Source organism: Otolemur garnettii, unplaced genomic scaffold, assembly GCF_000181295.1.
Source record: "Otolemur garnettii isolate 467f Iridium unplaced genomic scaffold, OtoGar3 scaffold00016, whole genome shotgun sequence".
In the NCBI taxonomy this organism is placed as follows: domain Eukaryota; kingdom Metazoa; phylum Chordata; class Mammalia; order Primates; family Galagidae; genus Otolemur; species Otolemur garnettii.
This window is the reverse complement of record NW_003852411.1, coordinates 29445593-29467970: the sequence shown is the minus strand read 5'-3', so window position 1 is coordinate 29467970 and position 22378 is coordinate 29445593. Positions and strand designations below refer to the sequence as shown.

Below are 22378 nucleotides of genomic sequence, written 5' to 3'. Positions count from 1 at the left end.
GTGCCTGTGGTCCCAGCTACTTGGGAGGCTGAGGCAGGGGACTCACTTGAGCCCAGGAGTTGGAGGTTGCTGTGAGCTGTGATGTCATGGCACTCTACCCAGGGGGATAGCTTGAGGCTCCGTCTAAAAAAAAAAAGAAAAGAAAATACCTGGAAGTTTGCTAATTAATAAGTTAAAATTAGAAAAATAATGACTATGTTAAAACAACAGAACAGGCCCATTTGAAGAGAGAAATAGTGAATGGGAAGATAGATATGAAGAAATCATACAGAATGTAACACAGGGAGACAAAGAGGTAGGAAACATGAAAGGTGATAGGCCAGGCATGGTGGTTCATGCCTATAATCCTGCCCCTCTGGGAGGCTGAGACAGGTTGATTGCTGGAGGTCAGGAGTTCAAGACCAGCCTGATCAAGAGTGAGACCCTGTCTCTAAAAAGTAGCTGGGCACTGTCCCAGGTGCCTGTAGTCCCAGCTACTTGGGAGGCTAAGGCAAGAGAATCACTTAGGTCCAAGAGTTGGAAGTTGCTGTGAGCTGTCACGTCACGGCACTCTACCTGGGACGACATAGTGAGACTGTCTCAAAAAAAAAAGACAAAAAATTAAAGTACTCAACATTTCTATTCTTTTGGAGGGAGGTTAGTAAAGATATTGATTAGGTTTGGACTTGTTAAATTGGGATTTTGAAGTCTTTGGATAACCTCTAACAAAATATAACTGGAGTATATAATTCCAAAATCTAGTGAAAGAAAAAAATGAAAAGGGATTTGTGGACTCAATCTAAAAGAAGTCATCAATAAGGAGAGAAACTACTTGATTATGAAAACACATAATGTGATAATAGAAATGAATCTGGAATATTAGCAATAATCATAATAAATGAAAATGTACTAAACTCTGCGTATAGAAGGCAAAGATTGTCAGACTAGAGGAGGACAAAAAGCAACCTTCAACTCTATGTTAATTTACATGACAAACTTCTAAAAACAAAGCTACAGAAAAGTTGAGAGTCACAGAAAAAAAGCAAAGAGTGGCCAAAGGAAAGCTGAAGTTGTTCTATTAATATCAAACAAATATACTTTAAGGAGAAAAGCATTATTATACATAGTCACTACTATCAATTAAAAAGATTAGTTTAACAGGAAGGTAGCATTCTAAATTAGTTTGTACCTCACAGTATAGCTTAGACACAGTAATTGAGGTCAGCACCTGTAGTTCAGCTGGTAGGGCCATATACACCCAGGCTGGTGGGTTTGAATCTGGTCCAGGCCTGCTAAACAGCAATGACAACTGCAACAGAAAAATAGCTGGACATTGTGGTGGGTGCCTATAGTCTCAGCTACTTGGGAAGCCGAGGCAAAAGAATCACTTAAGCCCGAGAGTTTGAGGTTGCTATGAGCTGTGATGCCATGGCACTCTACTGAGGGCAACATAGTGAGACTTTGTCTTGGGGTGGGGAGGGGGGAGAAACAGTAATTGACAGACTGTGGGGGAAAATTGATCTTCCACTGCCATAGTGGGAAATTTAATATACATCTCTCAGTCATTGATAGATCACGTAGATAAAAAAAAAATCTGCAAATATGTAGCAAATGTAAATGTTATCATTATTAAGTTTGCTATAGTGGCTATATATAAACACTGCATCTTATCAGTACATAAATTTTTCACTTACACATGAAAATGTTTAAAAATTTAATCTTAGTTACAAGGGAAGTCTCAACAAGTCTCAAAGACTAGTATGTAGACCATATTCATTATCAGTGCAATTAAGGTAGAAATCAAGAGCAAAAAGATAACTAGGGACTCCTATACTACTAAAAATTAAGCACAATTCTAAATAACTTACAAAATTAAAAAAGAAATACAATATTACCAAATGGTAATGAAAATACTATTTATCAGACCTTGTAGGATATGCTGTTTTTTCCTCCTTTGGAGATATAGTCTAGTCTCACTTTGTTGCCCTGAATAGTATACCATGGCCTCATCCTACCTAACAGTAACCTCAAATTTCTGGGTTCAAGAGATCCTCCTGCCTCAGCCTCCTGAATAGCTGGGTCTACAGATGCCTGCCACAGCACTGGCTAATTTTTTCTATTTTTAATAAAGATAGGGGTCTCTCAGTCTTTTTTTTTTTCTTTTGAGACAGTCTTACTCTGTCACTGGGTAGAGTGCTAGAGTGTCATAGCTCACAGCAACCTCAGTCTCCTGGGTTCAAGTGATCTTCCTGCCTCAGCCTTCTGCATATCTCAATTACATGTGCCTGCTACAGTGCTGGCTATTTTTTAGATATGGTGTCTCACTCTTGCTCAAGCTGGTCTTGAACTGGTGAGCTCAAGAATCTACCCTCTTCTGCCTCCCAGAGTATTAGGATTACAGGTGTGAGCCACCTGGCCAGGATAGACCTATCATATTATTGTGTGGAAAAAGCAAATTGGAGAAGAATATTTACAATATTATTACATTTATGTAAAGTTTAAATTAGAAAAACTGGACAATATGAATATAGACATGCATGTATGGTGGACAACTTTAGAAAGTAAGTTATGCTATTTACTTTATTATGACAAAGAGCACAAGTAATTGTTATTCCCAAATTCAAAAGTGGCATGAGCAAATGTAACTCTTCTCTAGGCTGGGTTAAATATTTCTTCTTGGTGCTCCCAAATTATCTTGTTAACATATAGAACTTACCGCATTGTACTAGTTACTTGTTGATGTATCTGTCTTCATTACTATAATCTCATTTTTTTAAGACTAGAAACTCTGCTTTCTTTCTTTCTTTCTATTCAAAACATCTAGCATAATGTATATAGCACATGGCAAACACTCAAACATGTTGTACTAAATTACTAAGAAGTTTGCCGGGTAGAGAGAATTACTAGGAGCAAATGTATAGAGGGGTGAAAGAGAATGGCTTTTACCTGTAATAAGAAGCAGTCATGGGTGGCTAGAACTCACCTTACTTTTAGACATACTTAGTATACTTGACATACTGTAGCTACTTGTTGGATGTTGGTTGGGTGACTTGTGAAGGAATGCATGTTTGAATGTGAATGCGTGGTGAAGTGGTAGGGCCATACAGAGCATTTTGTTCCCTACGAAGGATGAAAGTATCAAACCCACCAATGCAAAGTAATGTTGTAAGTATTGAGTAACATGGTGTATGTTGTTAGTGGTATACTGACAAGGGGGAGCTGAGTGGAGGTATTTGTAAGGAAAGATTTCATACAGCAGAGTAAAAGTAAAGATGTATAAAGAGAGGAGAGGAGAGACATTCCAAGGAAAGTGACACATGCCACTAACCAGGGCATAATACAGAAATGGAGAAAGAAGTTGTTTTTCCTCCACTAGCCCTTTTGTTGCCTAAAAAAAATTTTTTTTAATGGTAGCAAAAGAGGTTTTTTTACTCCCTGGGCCCTTTATGACTGATCACATTTTCTTTTTTCTTTTGTTCCTGGATGTACATTTTGTGAGACACCTTACTTTTCATAGCTATTCTCTTTACCTGATTAATATTACTTTCTGCATTATAAGCCTAGTTTCTTCTAATCATTGTTAATATATTATGCTAACCCTTCAGACAAACATTAAAATTAAGACACAGTAGAAATGGTTATCAATTTTAAATTTTATGAGATTTAGGAAGACATTTTCTTTGTGGAAGGGGCTCAATCTTCAGAATTTCCTTGGGTTCCTACTTCCTTAGAGAAGGAGACTTGATGTTGTTCATACCAGAGGCCTTGTTTTCATTTCTGCTCTGTGCAGTGAAACAGAAAAAACATGTCTGATACACATGTTTTCTTTTGTTTTTAAGTTTGTACCTTAAGAATATTTTGGCGTTAGGCAAATTTAACTGTCCCCTACCCTCTAAGGATTGATGTAAATCTCAGACTTGTAGGAATATCATTGTTATGCTAGCACATAGTCCAATAAATAGGGCAGGCGGGAGAAATGAGCAGTGTTCATTTTAGACACTTGTAAAAATAGTTTTTTGATGGAGGGAAGTTGAATTAAGACGAGAGGAAGAAGTAAAGGAAAAAAATGGGAAAATAAATTAATTTTGATGGAATGAAAAAAATTTCCAACAGGTACTATTAGCAACATAAAATTTAACTAGCAAGAAGTTGTGCTAAAAATAATCCTTTAGAGAACAGGATGACTCTGATTGGAAGAGGATGATGAAGAGCTGGTTGGAAAAACATCAGTCTTGGGCGGCGCCTGTGGCTCAGTGGGTAGGGCGCTGACCCCAAACCCAGTCCTGGTCAAACTGCAACAAAAAAATAGCCGGGCATTGTGGTAACCGCCTGTGGTCCCAGCTACTCAGGAGGCTGAGGCAAGAGAATCGCCTAAGCTCAGGAGTTGGAGGTTGCTGTGAGCTGTGAGGGCAATAAAGTGAGACTCTGTCTCCAAAAAAAAAAAAAAATCAGTCTTACCATCCATTGTTTATTTTCAGCTTTGATGGCTCTTGAGTCAAGGTATTAACTATAGTTTGCATCAGATAAGTTTGTCTGATGTTTTGCAAATTTTCTTTGCCCCCTTACATTTGGATTACATTTTAAAACTTAGCTTAATTTAACAAAATTACCTGTTCTTTCAATTAGTGGTTTTCAGCCTTGGCTGTATATCATAATCAGTCTGGGCTCTTAAAAGGATTGACAACCGAGACCTAACTAAGACCTATAGAATTTGGTAGGATAAGTCAAAGGCATTTATTTATAAACAAAACAGTGTTCCCAGGTGATTCTGAAGTATGTCCAGGGTTGAAAACTATTGTGTATGATTTTGTATTTCTTTCTTCCTGTACATTAGCCCCTGTGGAAATTGTAAAAACATTTATTAGATTAGAAAATAAGATATATATATATATCTTATATATATATAGGAAGTTTTAGTAACTCTTTAGACCAGCGATTTTGTCTTAGGTTTGTCTTATATATGTAAGGACGTTTGTATGGAGGGGCTCTATTTTGGACATAGTAGGAGCCACAGCATAACCCTGTGACATGAACTTCTGGGCACATAGGACTGCAGTTTATAGATTCCTTTGTTGTTTTCCCCTTTCTGTTTTAAAGGTTACTATGTATGTTTTTTCCCCCAAATAAAACACATCCTAAGGAGGTTTAAACTGTGCTTCATATAGGTCTTAAAAAATTAACAAGTGTTTGAAAGTGACAGTGCTTTTTTCTTTTTTGTTCTGGGTTAGGTGTTGGAATCTTTATAGTTTGAGACGTCAGATTTGGATGAGGAAGGGTAAATCGTACTACTAAAGGTCCAGCTATTCTGTGGTTTTCTTATGAGACTGTGCTTTGAGGAAAAGGTAACCACAGAGCATATGGCATTGAGTTTGAGTCCTCTGGAACTGGTTAGAAATAAAATGTTTCTGTTTCATCATTCTCTAAGTTTGTCAGCTTTTCATTATTTTACAGGAAGAATTCTAGCTTCTTATCCTAAGATGAGCTTAGCTGCAAATCTGGTCCCAATTTTTGTTTCTATTCAATTGTTGAGCACATCTTGCTGTATGATATCACTATTGGCTGTAAGTTAAAAGTTACTGTATAACTTAAATGTCAGAAAATTCAAGCCACCAAGCATACATGGTTTTGTTTAGCCAGATTTTTAAATGAAATCTAATTTGAGTTCTTGGCTACAAGTACTTTCCACATTTATCAAAGTGACACATGAACTGAAGAAATACAGTACATCTAAGAACCAGGTGTTACTAAGTGCAGGGTTGCAGAAGGGGTAGCAGAGCCAAGGGCAGCCCTTTCCCCAAATAGTCTAATTTATTCATGTTTGTCAAAAAAGTGTCTGCATAAAGTAATTGGTTCTCTTTTCTTGTAGACTCTAGATTTCATGGTTTGTTTAAAAAAGAAATGGCTTAGAGTCTGTCAAGTGCTGAGTTGGGTTTTGAGGGCATAGAAAATTCTGCTGATGGTTTTCTCTAGTTGGGGTTTCGTGTCAGTTGGATTATAGATAGAGAGGCTTATGAAAAGCATCCCAGCGGCTTTATCATTTCTCCCTGGGCTGCCTTTTTCCCAGACTTCACTGTTACTGTGAAGGCAAGGGCAGTTGAAATAAAAATCCTACATCCCTTGCTAACTTTCTTTCCCTTGAGTAAGTCACTGTATGTCACTTTTAAAGATAAAAAGAGATAATGCGCTAACTTCTGCTGCTTCCTTTCTTGTGAGAGGGGGTCAGTGAGAAACTAGGCCAGATGAAAAAACTACTGTCAGCGTTTAAATTGGGTGCTTTGATAGTTTCTTCAGACCACACTTTTAGTTAACATAAAACAAGAATGAGGGTGGTTCGTCTGAAATAGCTTTCTCAATCACCATTTTCAGTACTTAGTACATCTAGATAGAACCATGCTGTGTAAAGTCTGCAAAACATAAATAATAATAAAAAAAAAACCTTAACTTTGTAATAAGTGAAGGTCTAGCCTAATATTCATACACAAACATTTTATCAATAGTAAACATTGATTCATTGATTCAGTAGTCCAACAATGTATCAGTTACCTATTGGCTGTGTAATAAACCACCCCAAAGTCTAAAGGTTTTAATACAACAGCGAGTGTTTTTTTGCTAAAAGTTTGCAAATGGGTCAGGGTTCAAGAGATACAGCTTCTTTTTGTATTTCACAGCATATTAAATGGGACTATAGGTGCCCACCACAATGCCCAGCTCTTTTTTTCTTGTTGTTGTTTGTTTAGCAGGCACGGGCAGGGTTCAAACCCACCAGCCCTGGTGCATGTGGCCAGTGCCCTAACCACTGAGCTACAGATGCTGAGCCTCTTTCTTTTTCTTTTTTGAGACAGAGTCTCACTCTATCCCTCAGGGTAGAGTGCCGTGGTGTCACAGCTCACACCAACCTTAAATTCTTGGGTTTGTGATCCTCTTGCCTCAGCCTCCCAAGCTGGGACTATAGGCCCCCACCACAATGCCAGGCTATTTTTAGAGATGGGGTCTTGCTCTTGTTCAGGATGGTCTTGAACCCATGAGTTCAGGCAGTCTGCCCGCCTTGGCCTCCCAGAGTGCTGGGATTACAGGCATGAGCAACCACACCTGGTCTTCCATGTTCTTTTCAACTTAAAGTAATTTCAGTTTTTCATGTGTGGTTCTCTAAGCCTCAGAGCAATAGCAGCATGTGGTTTCTTTTCAGGATGAGAAACCGTATGATTCTTCCCTGCTTGAGATGGCTTTAATTTAAAATTGACCTACTTGTACCATAAGAAAGGTTTGCAAGGGGGTAGAATAGGGGCTTGGACATGAGCCATTTTTTGTTCAGCTACTTGGTATGAAGATTAGATATCTGAAATTGTATTTTAAGGATTAAATGGCTTCATAAATAATCTAAAACAGTTGTTGGTTTTTAGAATTTCATAAATGAAAATGTAAAGTAACAATTCTCATAATACTTTCTCCAGACTTTTAGGGAAATTAAAATCATTTGTGTTTTATTATTCCATGCTTTTCAGGACCAGTGGCCCATAATATGAGCAAGATTTATTGGTGTAATGATTATTCTGAGGCTTAAAACTGATGTGACTCTTATGGAGTCGCTTATTTCTGATCATAGACAGAGAGAGACTTGTGTTTTATTAATATTTATTAGTTTATTTTTAAATACTGAATAGAAACTGATTAATGCTAATTATAAAAAGAGTTTGGTTAGATTGCTTTATTAATATTATGAACTAGAAAGTCATAAAATGTATAATTATACTCATTCTTATGGTGACTGATTATCTCTTTTAGTTGTTGGAAATTTTATTTTTCTAAAATTAACAAAACTAGGACAGGTAAATGATGTAAAAACACTCATGCCAAGAATCTGAAAGTTCATATCAACAATAATTTTCTCATACTCTTTTGTACATTTGACCATTGTAAAGACTGTCAAATTCTTCTCTTAATATTTGTGGTGTCACAGTTGTACTAAAACAGTCTTGAATTCTGGCAGTGAAATGAAGTTCTTACATGTCTTCAATATTAATAAAAATAAAGGAAATATAAATCTGCACTTATTCAGATGGTTAAAATTAGTTTCTGTGGGTCATTTCATAGAGTTCAAGCATTTAATTTTTTTTGAGCTGAGTTGAATTAGCTTGTCTGTAATTTAGGAGAAGTTTCATTCTAAGACATAAAAGAATCTACAGGGGAATGGAGGCCAAACTACAATAACAACCGAAAACAAACACATGAAAAACTTTAAGATTTTTTTTTTTTTGAGACAGAGTCTCACTACGTCACCCTCAGTAGAGTGCTGTGGCGTCACAATTCACAACAACCTCAAACTCTTGGGTTTAAGCAATTCTCTTGCCTCAGCCTTCCATGTAGCTGGGATCACAGGTGCCCGCCACAACATCCGGTTATTTTTTTGTTGTTGTTCTTGTAGTTGTCATTGTTGTCTTAGCTAGTCCAGGCTGGGTTCGTGAGTTCCAACCCTCCAACCTCGGTGTATGTGGCCAGCAACCTAACCACTGACCTCGGGCGCCACCCTAAGACATTCTTAACATATTAATTTCTTAATATATTAATCTTTTCAAAATATATTTTGGGTCAATGGGTAGATAATAAAATTGAGAGTCATAGACTATTTGGTTCCTAAATTTTGCTCCATCGTGGCTCGCTTATTCAAAATAGTTTGTTGACTGAGTATAAGGTAAGCATTGTGAAGAGCATTTTTATGAAGTCCGTTGAATGAGACAAGCTCTTGGGCTCAAAAAGGGATAAAAGTTACTAAAGTGCTGTGGTTAAGGATGCACAGTGAGAAAAATAGTGACCAACTGTGAGCCAAACCAATCAACATTGAAACTGATTTCTAGCAAATATAGTCCAGTGGAATAGACTAAACCGATAATTAAACTCAAGGCATTTGCTTCTAACACACATGAATTGAGTTGAAATGCCAGCTTTCACAGTGATCTTAAAATCATTTAAGGACAATGATCAGTGGAGGGGGTCTTTAAAAACTTTAAAGTATTAATAATTCTGTGCTAATTTAATTGATAAATCAGCCACTTTGTGTTTACCCTTTCATGTCTCTCCTGTTTAATTCTCTCATTCTCTCCTCAAACTGTTCACTTCTTTTGGATCCATTGTGGAAACACATACCTTTTAGGGAGTTGAGGAAGGAAAGATGTTGTGAAAAACAGGATTAATTTAGAAGAGTGGTTCTCAGACATTGGCAACATCATGTAGACAGTTTGTTAAAACACAGATTCTTCAGAGTTTCTAGTTTATACTTCTCGGTGAGGCCTGAGAATTTACATTTCTCACCACCTGTGGGGAATGCTAATGCTGCCTGCCAGGTACCGCCCTTTGGGAGCCATTGTGTAGAAGGTGCACTTTGATGTAGAGGAGCTCATAAAGTTTGTTAAGCTGTTCCTGGAGCCATAGCAGCCACTTTGATTTGGCAGTTAAAACCAGAAGAGTTATGGAGAGAGCCTCTCTATGCGCTTAAGATCCCTATACAGAAAATAGGAAATAGGAGGAACTGTTTAAGAATCTATTTTTTTCTGGCAGTGGTAATACTGAGTAGTCTAGATAAATAGGAGGCAAATGGAATACCAATTTATAAAAGAAAAAAAGGAGATTCTCCCATTAGAGAGGGGATTTAACATTAATCACAGGGAAGATTCTGTTATAGAAAGGGATATGATAATGGAGAACCAAATGTAAAACAAGAACAAAACATATCAGTTTTGTTTCTTTTATTGAATGAATTGATAGCCTTACTGAGAACGTGAGAAGGCAGTCTGTAATCAAGCCTTGCGTGATTGTTACAGTCTCCTCCCTGTCCTCTCTTTTTCTGAGATGCTCACCTCCCACTGTGTGCTTACTTACCCACGTCCACCCAGACACCCTTTCCTACTTTACTTATAGTTCCTTAAACAAATCATGCTCTTATGAGCCTGTGTGCTTTTTCATATACTATTCTGTCTACATTAAGTGCCTTCCCTCACTTCTGTCCTCTTTCTACTTAACATTTAAGATTACTTCATGATTCTATCTGTAGACATCAAGTACCCTAGGATATTATTCCATAGCATTCTGTATTAACTCCTATTATGCTACCAGTTACTCTGCTATCTTTTATCCTTATCACTGTTTCCTCCTAGCCCCCACACCTGTACCACTTAACATCTTCCATAGGTTCTTGGAAACAAGGACTTTAAGTGAAATGATGTATAATGAAATAGATTTTACTGGCTTAGCTCCTATAGCACAGTGGTTACGGCACCAGCCACATAGACAGAAGCTGGCGGGAGGCTGGCAGGTTTGAACCCAGCCCAGGCCAGCTAAAGAACAATGACAACTGCAACAAAAACTAGCTGGGTGTTGTGGTGGTCACCTGTAGTCCCAGCTACTTGGGAGGCGGAGGCAAGAGAATCACTTGAGCCCAAGAGTTTGAGGTTGCTGTGAGCTGTGATGCCACAGTACTCTACTAAGGGTGACATAGTGAGACTTTATCTCAAAAAAAAAAAATAGATTTTACTATAGGCTAATTGATACAAACAAAAGTTATTCCTACAGCATATTTCTTATCACAAAAACATCGCCAAACTTCTAAATAAACAGCCAAATGCTTCTAACATTCAACATCGACATAAATGTGAGCTATATATACATTTAAGAAAGATTAATAAAAAACAAAATAATTATTTACCCAATTTTTGGTGACTTAGTAATGGCAGTCAATGATGGTGGATTATTAAAATCAAGGAAAAAGTGTTTGCAAAGCAAAAATTGTTAGAAGCACCTCCTCCCATCGCACAGTTTAAAAACAATCAAAATATGGTGGGCTTGCTGAATGCACATTGTTTATTGTTATACATTTGTATGATTTTCTTTTTTCTTCTTTTTTTTTTGATCAACCAGGTATAATTACTAAATACTATATGAAGTTTTATTTTATAATCACTTATATATTTATTCATTCATTGTCCAACCCCCCTTTTCTAGTTTGGGGTTGTGAGTGGTGGGAACCCATCCCAGCAGCTCAGTGTACAGGGCAAGGACCAACTCTGACTAGGATACCACCCCATTGCAGGGCGCACATACGCTAATCCCTACACTTACTCATACTGGGATCGTTTAGACATGCCAGTTCAAATGAGCACATATTTAGGATGTGGGAGGAAAGTGGAGTATCTGGAGGAGATCCATGCAATTGGCCAGAAACTTATTTTTTTTCCATTGCTTGTATACACAAAATGACATTGAACAAAACAATGTTAGTTAAGGAACTGCTGCTGTAATCTGATTTTTTTTCTCTCATCTTTGAGAGAGATAAAAATATGGTTAGCACCATTGGCACCAAGTATGGCTCTTGCAATCTGATATATATTTAGTACATGAATAAATGAATGAATGACTTATTCTGGTCAACATAATACAGTGATAGAGTTCCAATCGTGAATCTAAATTCTGACTTTATTAGCTATTTAGAGCATAGCTTTGAGTAAACTGTTTAAACTCTCAACTTTCTTTGAGCCTTCATTTCATAGTATGTGCTTAAAAGTAATGTGTACTATTATAATGTACATGCCACTTATATGTATACATTGTATATGTGTATATAGTTGTTTTCCCCAAATGCTTATGCTTGTCAAGAGAAAATACATTGATGAATGAAGTTATTAGAGTGAGTGGAGAGAGAGAAGTAAGTAGAAATTTTTATACGTAAATAAAAATAGAAGCATTTTATTCTTGGCACCCATAGCTCAGTGGTTAGGGGGCCAGCCACATGCACTGGTGCTGGTGGGTTCAAACCCAACCAGGGCCTGCTAAACAACACTGACAACAACAACAGAAAAATAGCTGGGTGTTGTGGCAGGTGCCTGTAGTCCCAGCTACTTGGGAGGCTGAGGCAAGAGAGTTTGAGGTTGCTGTGAGCTGTGATGCCATAGCACTCTACCGAGGGCAACTTAATAAGATTCTGTCTCAAAAAAAAAAAAAAAAGAAGTATTTTAAAAATAAGTTTTTGTTAGCACTATCCAATTGCCTACCTTTTAGAATTGTGAAAGGCTACTAATGAATTTGGTTTGGGGGAAATAATAATTTCTGTTTCATTTGAAGTATTCCCTCATTGAAAACAGTTTGCAGCTTCCAGGACTTTTTATTTCAGTTGTTATCTGAGTTTAAAATCTGTTTTTATGTAGTATTTATTTCCGTTTTATATACATGTGTAATTATAGGTATTTTAAAGCATATAGAACATTGCTTTTGCTTAAGCATTTTTAAATAAGGTGCTTTTATACTTACAAAAAATTATTTTAGAAATTGTTTTTGAGGGCTGGGTGCAGTAGCTCATGCCTGTAATCCTTGTACTCTGGAAGATTGAGGTGGAGGGATCCCTTGAGGTCAAGAGATCAGCATGCAAGAGTGAGCCCCTGAGACCCTGTGACCCTGTCTCTACTAAAAACAATAGGAAAAAAATAAACCAGGTGTGTGGAAGGCACCTGTCTCAGCTACTCAGGAGGCTGAGGCAGGAGGATTGGGTGAATTTAAGATTGCTGTACATTAGGTTGATGCCCTGGAACTCTAGCCTGGGACAGAGTGAGAGTCTCTCAAAAAAAAAATAAATAAATAAAAGACTTTTGATATGTATAGGATGCCAGGCTAAAGATTTGCACACATCAGTACATTGTTTTGACTTGCTTCTGTGCTAAGCATTTTTTAACATATGCATGGACCTACAAAGGATTGGGTTTGTTTCAGAGCTACATATAGCAGGTGTATGTGTGACATATGGCATTTATATTTCAACTATTGCTTCATGTTTTTTGTTTTCAGCATGCTGGACCAGGATTCCAGGAGAATGAAACCTAGTATGAGCCCTGCTAATCAAAGGAGGCACCTTCTAGAATTTTCTGCAAAAGAGGAGCAAGACACACCAGATGGTATCATCCAGAAAAATAGCTACAGGTTAGATGGCATGTACCTGTTGGTCTGAGTGATTTATTGGAACCAAAACAGAGAACTGTCTAGTATAACTTTACATCTAACTAGTTCATATACAGTTTTGACTAGTAGAGCAGATAAATTACTGAGGTCATTAATAAATTTTAAGATTAGCTCTAAGAATACATTTACTTTGAAACCTTTCTTGGTTTGGAATTTTTGTAGAGATGTGACAAAAATCTCAGTTAAGATTTTATATTATGGGCTGGCATGGTGGCTCACACCTGTAATCTTAACACTCTGGGAAGCTGAGGCAGGTGGATTGACTGAGCTGAGGAGTTGGAGACCAGCCTGAACTAGAGTGAGACCCTGTCTCTAAAAAAAATAGTTGGGCACTGTGGCAGGCGCCTATAGTTCCAGGTACTTGGGAGGCTGAGGCAGGAGCCCAAAAGTTTGAGGTTGCTGTTAGCTAAAGACACCATGGCACTCTGCCAAGGGTGACCAAGTGAGACTTTGTCTCAAAAAAAAAAAAAAAAAAAAAAGATTTTATATTGTATAACATGTATAACGTCTTCAGTACATACATATTGAAACACATACAATATATATACACATTTTATTGTCTATAGTGTTTTCAGTACAGTTATTTTATTTATCATGTAATTATAAGGTCATGTGTTTATACCTATTATTTGTTACTATGTCATCTGAGGGAGAATGATATGGTAGAATGATATGGTTGAACCTATTTGTAGTCATTGGGTAAAATCATTTATACTTATTTATTATGATCTTTATGGAATTTCTCCCTTGTTATAATTTAATACTGAGTTGGAAAATTTCCATATTGGTTGTCAATAGCAAAAGGCTTTTTGTATGAAAATGTATACATATATCTATACATTATACACAGATGTATACTTTTTGATAAACATTTCTCTTTGTTATTTGAGCCAAATAGAGCACGATCCTCGACTAATAAAGCAAAGGGAAGTCACAGTATGGTAACCATTGCACAGTATAATGCCTGAAAATCATTAAAGATTTCTTTACTCTTAACTCTGTAAGGTTTTCTAGGCTGAGACCATGTGGGAATCATTCTTCCTGATCTTTATTCTGTAGCATCCATACTATTGAATGAGATTATTACTATAAACCTAGAGGCTTATCTCCATTTTTAAAAAAAGTTAGTATTCATTTTTTTTTCCCCTAGGAATTTGCTTCATGCAGAGTACTATGTTAGGTATAAAACAAGATACAAAGAATCATATAGCAGTAGCTATAATGCATCATCTCAGTGATGTCATAATGTTGAAAATGTTATATAATGTTTCTTGCTTTTTTACGTGCCAAAATTAGCCATACTTCTGAAATATTCATCTTGGTGATCATTTATAGTGTCCCTAAATATTGATAGAGTTTAATAAGATCTCTAATTTTGCTAAATAATTTGTCCAGGCTTATCATACATTTTCTATCATTTTGAGTTCTGTGGTAATTCACTTGAGATCCATCAAAAATACATTTTTAAACTGACTGCAGCTTTTCTTTTCTATCTTTAATTCAAGCATGCAGCCTTTATATATTTCATGAAATGGATTGACCACATCAGCCCTTCACGCAATTTATCTAACCTTAACTCATGCAACACCTAATAATTAAGAAATAAATATCTTATTTTTATGAGAAAAGTACATTTTTAAATGTAATAGTCTTTGGATTTATGAGAGTTAAGATAGCTTGTTGCTAAAAATAGATCAAGTTATTGATTGGATACTTGAAACTGTGGTTCAGGTAACCTTTACAAGAGGATTATCTAATTCGCACTGACTATAATAAATAGAAACCTTCACTTATTTGTCTACAAGGTCATAAGATGACATGGTGGTGGCTTCCAGGAAGCATAGTTGTCTTATCACACTAGTTCATCCTAGAAGTCTGACTTGCAGGTTGAAGTTTAACAGCTGTCAAAGGCATTCCATGAATGTGAGCTAGCTCTGTGTCCCCTACCCAGCCAGAGTCATCATTGACTGAGCCTAATCTGGGTTACTGGTCTTGATTAAAAAAAACAACAGCAAAAGATTACGAGTTCTTGACTCTGTGCAAGTCTCTTGAAATATCTAAGATTATTATTGAGCAAGTTGGGAAGATTCAAATAAACATCAGTGTACTAATTTGATGTTTTTTGCTTTTATCAGCACAAATACTGATTAGAAGACAACAAGAATGTTTGTGAAACATTGGAAAGCACCAAATATGAATTTGTTCTGAAGTGAATTTTATTTTTTTATTTTATTTTGTTTTCTGTATTTTTTTTTTCAAATTAATATGGGGGCACAATTTTTAGGTTACATTTTTCTCACTTCCAGGGTAAAGTTCTATTTGTAGAAGAGCCCCTCACGCAGGGGGCGCGTTATGCAAATTAGGTGAGATCCCGCCTCATGCCCTCCCTTCCTGCTGCCATGCGGCCTCTCCCCTCCCACTTCCCTCTACCCCCAAACTGGACTTTATTAGTCTTTTAGTATTCTTATGAGCATGTAATTTGAACTGAATTTTAGGTGATTTATTTATACTCAGCCATGATATGTATCAATATATTATTTTTTAATGCATCTTATTTTATGTTTCATTTTATAAGGAGAGCTATGAGACCTGGTTCAAATAAAAAAGGGAGTAGATTATAATCCTATAGTTTATTATATTGTATTAACCTATCATTTAATAATTATCGGCATATATTTTTCCATCTTAGCAATGTGTGGTATATAAAAAATATATCCATATAATTTGTCAATCAAACTGGGACACTTTTAATAAGGAAAAGGTAGTATTAGTAATAATAACATCAGGCATCAGTCAGGACTGCCTTGGATAAACCAGAAAGGATGGTCACTCTCCATGTAAGGCATTAGCTGAAACCTGCCTTTATTCCAAGAATTCTCATTAACTCTAGTTCCTTAGCACTCTTTAGTGATTTATTTGCTGAAATTTTTTCTGTTAGTATAAAATGGTTGACAAGCAGCCTGGAACTTTGTCTCTGGGTTAATGTGGGTCTAATTGTCTCCAGATTGCACATTGGCTAGTCTCCCTTTCCTTTCTCCTTTCGCTCCACCCAATCCCTGTCCTGGTATTTCTTCTATCAGACTTTTTTTTCCCTTCTCCAAAGAATAATTTTGGCTGATAGAACAAAGCCAGTCAGCACAGATGTGCAGAAATCATTACTAGAGTTTAGATCAGAAATATATTTTCAAAAGAAGTTTTGGACTTTTCTGATGGACCACAATGTTTGTGTTTTTGTACGATTTTTAAAATAATGTATTTGCAACAGATCTTTTTTTTTAGTGTGTCAGGCAGTCTCATAAAGCCATTTGTAAGTGTATACATTTACTAAACACAAGACAGATTTGTTTTTCTTCAACACTTAATTTTTGTGTGTGCATTTGTTACCTGCATACCAACATCTCTGTTTTATTACAAACAACTTAACCCCACTTAACCCCAACAGCTAGAAGAATGTTCCTGTTGCAAATTGCAGAGAAAAATGTCCTACATATCCTCAACTGCTTTTTTTTTTCTCCTTATGTATGGCATAAATAGACATTAGTTTTCTACTCTGCCACAATTGTTTTTATTAAGGGTGCCAGTGATTTTAATGTTACCATATTCAGTGGAAACTTCTGTTATCTTACTTGACCTTTTCTCAGCATTTGGCTGTGTGGATTATTTGTCCCCTGAAAGACTTTATTTTGTGTGGGTACATTTTTTAATTTCCTTCGTTTATCCTGGCTGCTGTTTTCTAGTCCTCTTGTGGGCTCCCCTGCTATCTAAAGCTCAAGGTTTAGCACTGTGAACTCTTTCTGCCTGAGTGACACATCGTAATTTAGCACAGTCTATATCTCTATATCCTGATGACTTTCAAGTTTATGTTTTCAGTTCAGACTTCTCTTCTGAGTCTCCAGCCTCACATACCCAATAGTTTCCTTGGCATCTCTATTTTAACATTTCAAACTTAACTTCTCCACAGTGAAACTCTGTTTCTCTTTCTCTTTGGCTTCCAACAGGTTTTCTGCAAGTCTTTTTTGTTTCTATTACTTAAGCCAGAAACCGTGATTCCTCTTTTTCAACAAGTGTTTATATTCTTTCCAAAAGTTATCTTGAATTGGCCCACTTTTCTCCTTCTCCACTGCCAGATGAGAGTCTGTGCTATCATCAGTTCTTGCCTGGATTGCTATAGCTCATTCCCAACTGGTGTCTCAGCTTCCCCTCTTGCCTCCATTGCATCCATTTTTGGTACCACGGTAAGGTACACATGTAAATTGAAATACATCACTGATTCACTTAAAACGCTTTTGTGCTTTCTCATTACATTTAGCAATTCCTTATCATGATCTGGTCTGCTTTTCTAACCTCATCTTGTGTCCTCCCCCACTGCTACCCGACTTGTGCTCAACTCTTCAGCCAGTGGTCTTTTTTAAGTTTCTTTACTTTTCCCCACCTGCGTCTACTTAGAACTCTCTTAACCTATTTTCTATAGGACCATATTCTTTTAATCTTTAAGCCTTGATTTAAATACCTTCTCCTTCTTGGACCATCTTATCTAAAATAGATATTGCCATTGCTTTTCTGTTTCAACCATTTGTTTGTTTCCTTCATAGTACTCAACAAAGTTTGGATTTATCTTATGGGTTTGGTCCATCTTCCCTGGTAAGGTCTTTGAAGGTAGAGACTTTCACTTGTTCGCTGTTGGATTCCCAGAACCTACTATAGTACCTTGCACATAGTTGGTATTCAGTAAATACTTACTGAATGAATAAATGAAAACTATGAATCATAACCTGTTAAATTCATATGTTTACATGTTTTCTTTTTGGATTTTAGCATATCTAGTTTTCTTTCTTTCTTTCTTTCTTTTTTTTTTTTTTTTAGCTCACAGCAACCTCTAGCTCTTGGGCTTAGGCGATTCTCTTGCCTCATCCTCCTGAGTAGCTGGTACTACAGGCACCTGCCACAATGCTGTTTTCTTTGTTTTTGCAGTTTGGCCGGAGTCAGGTTCGAACCTGCCACCCTCAGTATATGGGGCCAGTGGCCTGTTCACTGAGTCACAGGTGCCGCCTGCATATCTAGTTTTCTAAAACTGGAGCATCCTATATAAAGAAACTCAGGGCAGATACAAGATTTCTTAGAACAGTGGTTCGCAACCTTCCTAATGCCGCGGCCTTTTAATACAATTCCTGTGGGTCTTGACCCATAGGTTGAGAGACCCATAGGTTGACCGCTGTCTTAGAAATATTAAAGTGGCAGACTGAAGAGCATAAATAGCAATAATGTCCCTAGTTCAGATTCTAATTTTTAACTCATATTACACATTTGATATGAATTCACATGATAAAGATTAGGAAAGTATATTTTTTAAGCTAATAGAATAACTGGTTGCCATCACCCTGGTGTTAGTGATTCAGATTCCTCTGAGATCCCAAAATTTAAATACAGCTTTCCAACTCTTTCACTTTACTCCCACCAAGTATTTTATTTTGTTTTGTTTTATTTTATTTTTATTTTTAAATTTCTGATTAATATGAAGGTATGTACAATTATGTTACATAGTTTGCATTTGTAACTGTGTCCTTCACTTGGGAAGTGTGTCTTACACCCACACATTGTTCTTGCTGGGTAGGAGCCCACTGACACGCCTCTTCCTCTTCCCCTTTCTTGTATTTAATTGAGTTTTTATTTCATATGAGCACATTGTTGGTAATCTACATGTTTCAAATTCGTATTGAGTACATGTGATGTTTGTTTTTCCATTCTTAGGAAAGTGTTCTCCAAATCTATCCTAGTTGTAACAAAAGATACAAAATCTCCATCCTTTTTTTATAGTCCAATATATTGTGTGGTATCCACATACCATAGTTGATTAATACATTCATGTGTTGAAGGGGTCTTGGGTTGTTTCCACATTTTTGCCATTGTAAATTGGGTTGCTATAAACATTCAAGTGTGTATGTCCTTATGGTAAAATGGTCCTTTTTCTTTTGGGTAGATACAGGATTGTGGGATCCAATGGAAGGTCTATTTTTAGTTCTTTGAGAACTCTCCATACTTCTTTCCATAAGGCTGTCCTAGTTTGCAGTCCCACCAACAGTGCAGTAGTGGTCCTTTCTCTCCACACTGTGCACCTTGTGATGTGGGCCATTCTCACTGGGGTTGAGTGATATCTCAAAGTGGTTTTGGCTTGCATTTCTCTAATAATTAGAGACAATGAGCATTTTTTCATTAGTTTGTTGGCCATTCATCTGTCTTCATGAGAAAAGATTCTGTTCATGTTTCTTGCTCAGTTTTTAATGGGGTTGTTTGCTTTTTTTGTTGTTAATTTGCTTGAGTTCTTTATAGATTCTGGTTATTAGCCCTTTGTTGGATTTGCAGGATGTAAATATCTTCTCCCATTCTGAAGGATCCTTAGCTGTATAGAAACTTTTTAATCTGATCAGGTTCTATTTATTTATTTCTGTTGTTAGAGACAAGTATTTTATATCTCACCGTACCCTACCACACACACACACACATACGTACATACACAACTGTTTTAGGGAAGCTATTCGCTTTTTCCCCCACAGAATTGTGAAACTTTAGTCTTGTTCTTATTACTGTCTGTCTTATCAACCAATTGGTCTTTCCCCAAGATATTCCACTACTATGTCACCCTCTTTGTTCCACCAGTACTATGTATACCTTGGAGCTCATTAAAGACGTGAACCATGTGTTATTATATCCCTTATTTCTGGTAATTTCTCAATAAAGGGTGGCTAGATAAATGTGAATTACCACACTATCTCTGTAGAAAATCAGAAAATGGGCTCAGTGCCTGTAACTTAAGCAGCTAAGGTTCCAACCACATACAGCAGAACTGGCAGGTTCAAATCTAGCCCAGACCTGCTGAACAACAATGACAACTACAACCAAAAAATAGGTGGGTATTGTGACAGGTGCCTGTAGTGCCAGCTACTTGGGAGGCTGAGGTAAGAGAATCGCTTAAGTCCCAGAATTGGAGGTTGCTGTGAGCTGTGATGCCACGGCACTCTACCCAGAGTGACAGCTTGAGACTCAGTCTCAAAAAAAAAAAAAAAATCAGAAAATGACATTCATTCTATATGGTCTAACCCTATCTTGCAGTATGTTATATTAACTACATTTGTATTTTCATGAAAAGCTAACACTAGTCATGATTTTCTTATAGCAAACTTACTAGAAATTAAGATGCAAGGAAACAAATTTTGTGCATGTATGTTTCAGATATGATCACTCTGTTTCAAATGACAAAGCCCTGATGGTGCTAAGTGAAGAACCACTGCTTTACATTCCTCCACCTCCTTGTCGACCCCTAATTAACACAACAGAATCTCTCAGGTGAGTGTTACACATTATTCTAGAAATATCAGAGTTGCTTCCGACGTTCAGCTTCGGAACCTAAAAAAGTAGTTGTTCAGATTAACAAGGTGGCTGAGAGAATCTCTGAATTATCTGTTGGGTAGACTTATCAATTGTTTTCCAGTTGCTCTACCAAACTCATACAGATGATGATGGGTTGCTTTTATGCGATGGTTGCAGACTTAGATATGTCTTATTTGAAAACTACGGAATGAAATTAATATAAAAATTCAGGGTGTTAGGGTTTGCATATGGCAATATTCATATCAGAAGGGATCTTTTTCTTCAAATTGAGGAAAATAATTTGTACCCTTCTTTATCAACTTTCCCTTGCATTTTTCCCTGTGATTTAAGGGCCTTCTCCTTGGACCTTAAAAACCGCCTCAGGTTTTGATAAGTAGTAATCAACTATAGTTAAATAAGCATACTCTAATGTCTTCACAATTGCTGTGAAAGGTAACCAAAATAAAGTTATATTTGGGCTAGCTTTTTATTTCCGGTGTTGAAAAATTTGAATTATCCTTTTTTCTACCAGCAGTTGGGTTCATTCTTTTCCTTCTCCCCAAAGAGCATGATTTTCAAAGCCTTTATTCAATGCATCTATTTATTGTTAAGGATGTTAAATTCTCTTCATCGTCGCAGATGTTTGTATGTACATAGCTCAAGAACAGAAACATAAAATACATTTTTTGTGGAAAAACTTTTGCATCCAATTATTTTTATTTGGCAGATGTTTTGCTGTGATTTTCTTTGAATTTGGAACTCATCATTGAGAAGGTCTTATTAAAAACAGCTTAACATTAAGCATATCTCAGCTTTTTCAAGATAATCAAAAGATAATATTGAGTTGCCAGGCAGGCACTTGGAACACTCTTGGAACATACAGAATGATTAATTTCATTTCCAAACAACTGGTGAGACATTCATATCTATGAAATATGTTATTCATTAATACAGTTATATTTTATAGGTTAAATCATGAACTTCGAGGGTGGGTTCATAGACATGAAGTGGAAAGGACCAAGTCAAGAAGAATGACAAATAATCAACAGAAAACCCGTATTCTTCAGGTTTGTTTGTGCTTGTCTTTGAACACTGGTTGGCATATTTGTTGCTCTCTTCCCTGGAAAATTTGGGAAGCTTCAGCCCTTTCCTCCTGTTTCCTTCTGCTTCTGATATAGCGGAACTGAAGCAGGATAGGCGGTTAGAATTTGAATTGAGAAATGAGTTACTATTTTAGATTCAGTGGTTAGAGAAGCTTCTCTGAAGAAGTTCCACTTTAAGAAGATATTGTCAGAGTAATTAATGGTAGCTGTTATAACAGCCTAAAAATCTCTGTAGCTTAATAGAATGAAAATTTGTTTTTCACACAGATAAAATTTCACATAGTTCACTAGGATGGCTTTTTTCTAAGCAATGAGTAAGGGATCCAGTTTTGTATAGCCCCAGTAACTTGAAATCCTTTGTATAGCCCCAGTAACTTGAAATTCTTTGCTTCTAGGTTTGGGTGTTAGGGAAGATTTTGCATAGATTTTCCAGATAGGCTCTATTTTGCATATAGTATGCAAAATGTTTTAGGGATAAAGCCCAGATGTTAGCCAATGTTTAATTAGCTGAAACTATTACTTTGTCTAACCTGCTGCAAGGAAGACTGGGAACATGGAATCTTCTTGGGCACAGGAAAAAGAAACAGATTTAGTGAGAACATTATTTTAGGCAGAAAATGACCAAAAGTAACAATGTGAACATTTTGGGAGAAATCTGGAGAAAGAGCTTCAAGACACAAGGAGCAGCAAATGTAAAGACCCCGTGGAGGGAACCGTTTGCGTATTTGTGAACCATGAAGAAGCTTAGTATGGCTGGAATGCAGAGACTTGGGGGAGAGTGGTAGCTGGAAACAAAATGGTTACAGAGATAATATAGTGAACTTCATTGGCTATGCTGAAAACTTTGGCTTTGTTTCTAATTATGATGCAATACCATTCAAAGGTTTGAGCAGGGGAGTCACTTGATCTGAGATATATATATGTGTATATATATA

General features: G+C 36.7%; 1 protein-coding gene across 1 annotated transcript in view; it reads left to right on the top strand.

Moving 5' to 3' along the window:
- ATF6 (activating transcription factor 6) overlaps positions 1 to 22378 on the top strand; it is a 168229-nt gene that overhangs the window by 58282 nt on the left and 87569 nt on the right. The window contains exons 10-12 of the mRNA XM_003785761.3: positions 12805 to 12936; positions 20203 to 20316; positions 21308 to 21407. Coding sequence (XP_003785809.1) covers positions 12805 to 12936; positions 20203 to 20316; positions 21308 to 21407 — 346 coding nt within the window. The remainder of the gene's footprint in view (positions 1 to 12804; positions 12937 to 20202; positions 20317 to 21307; positions 21408 to 22378) is intronic.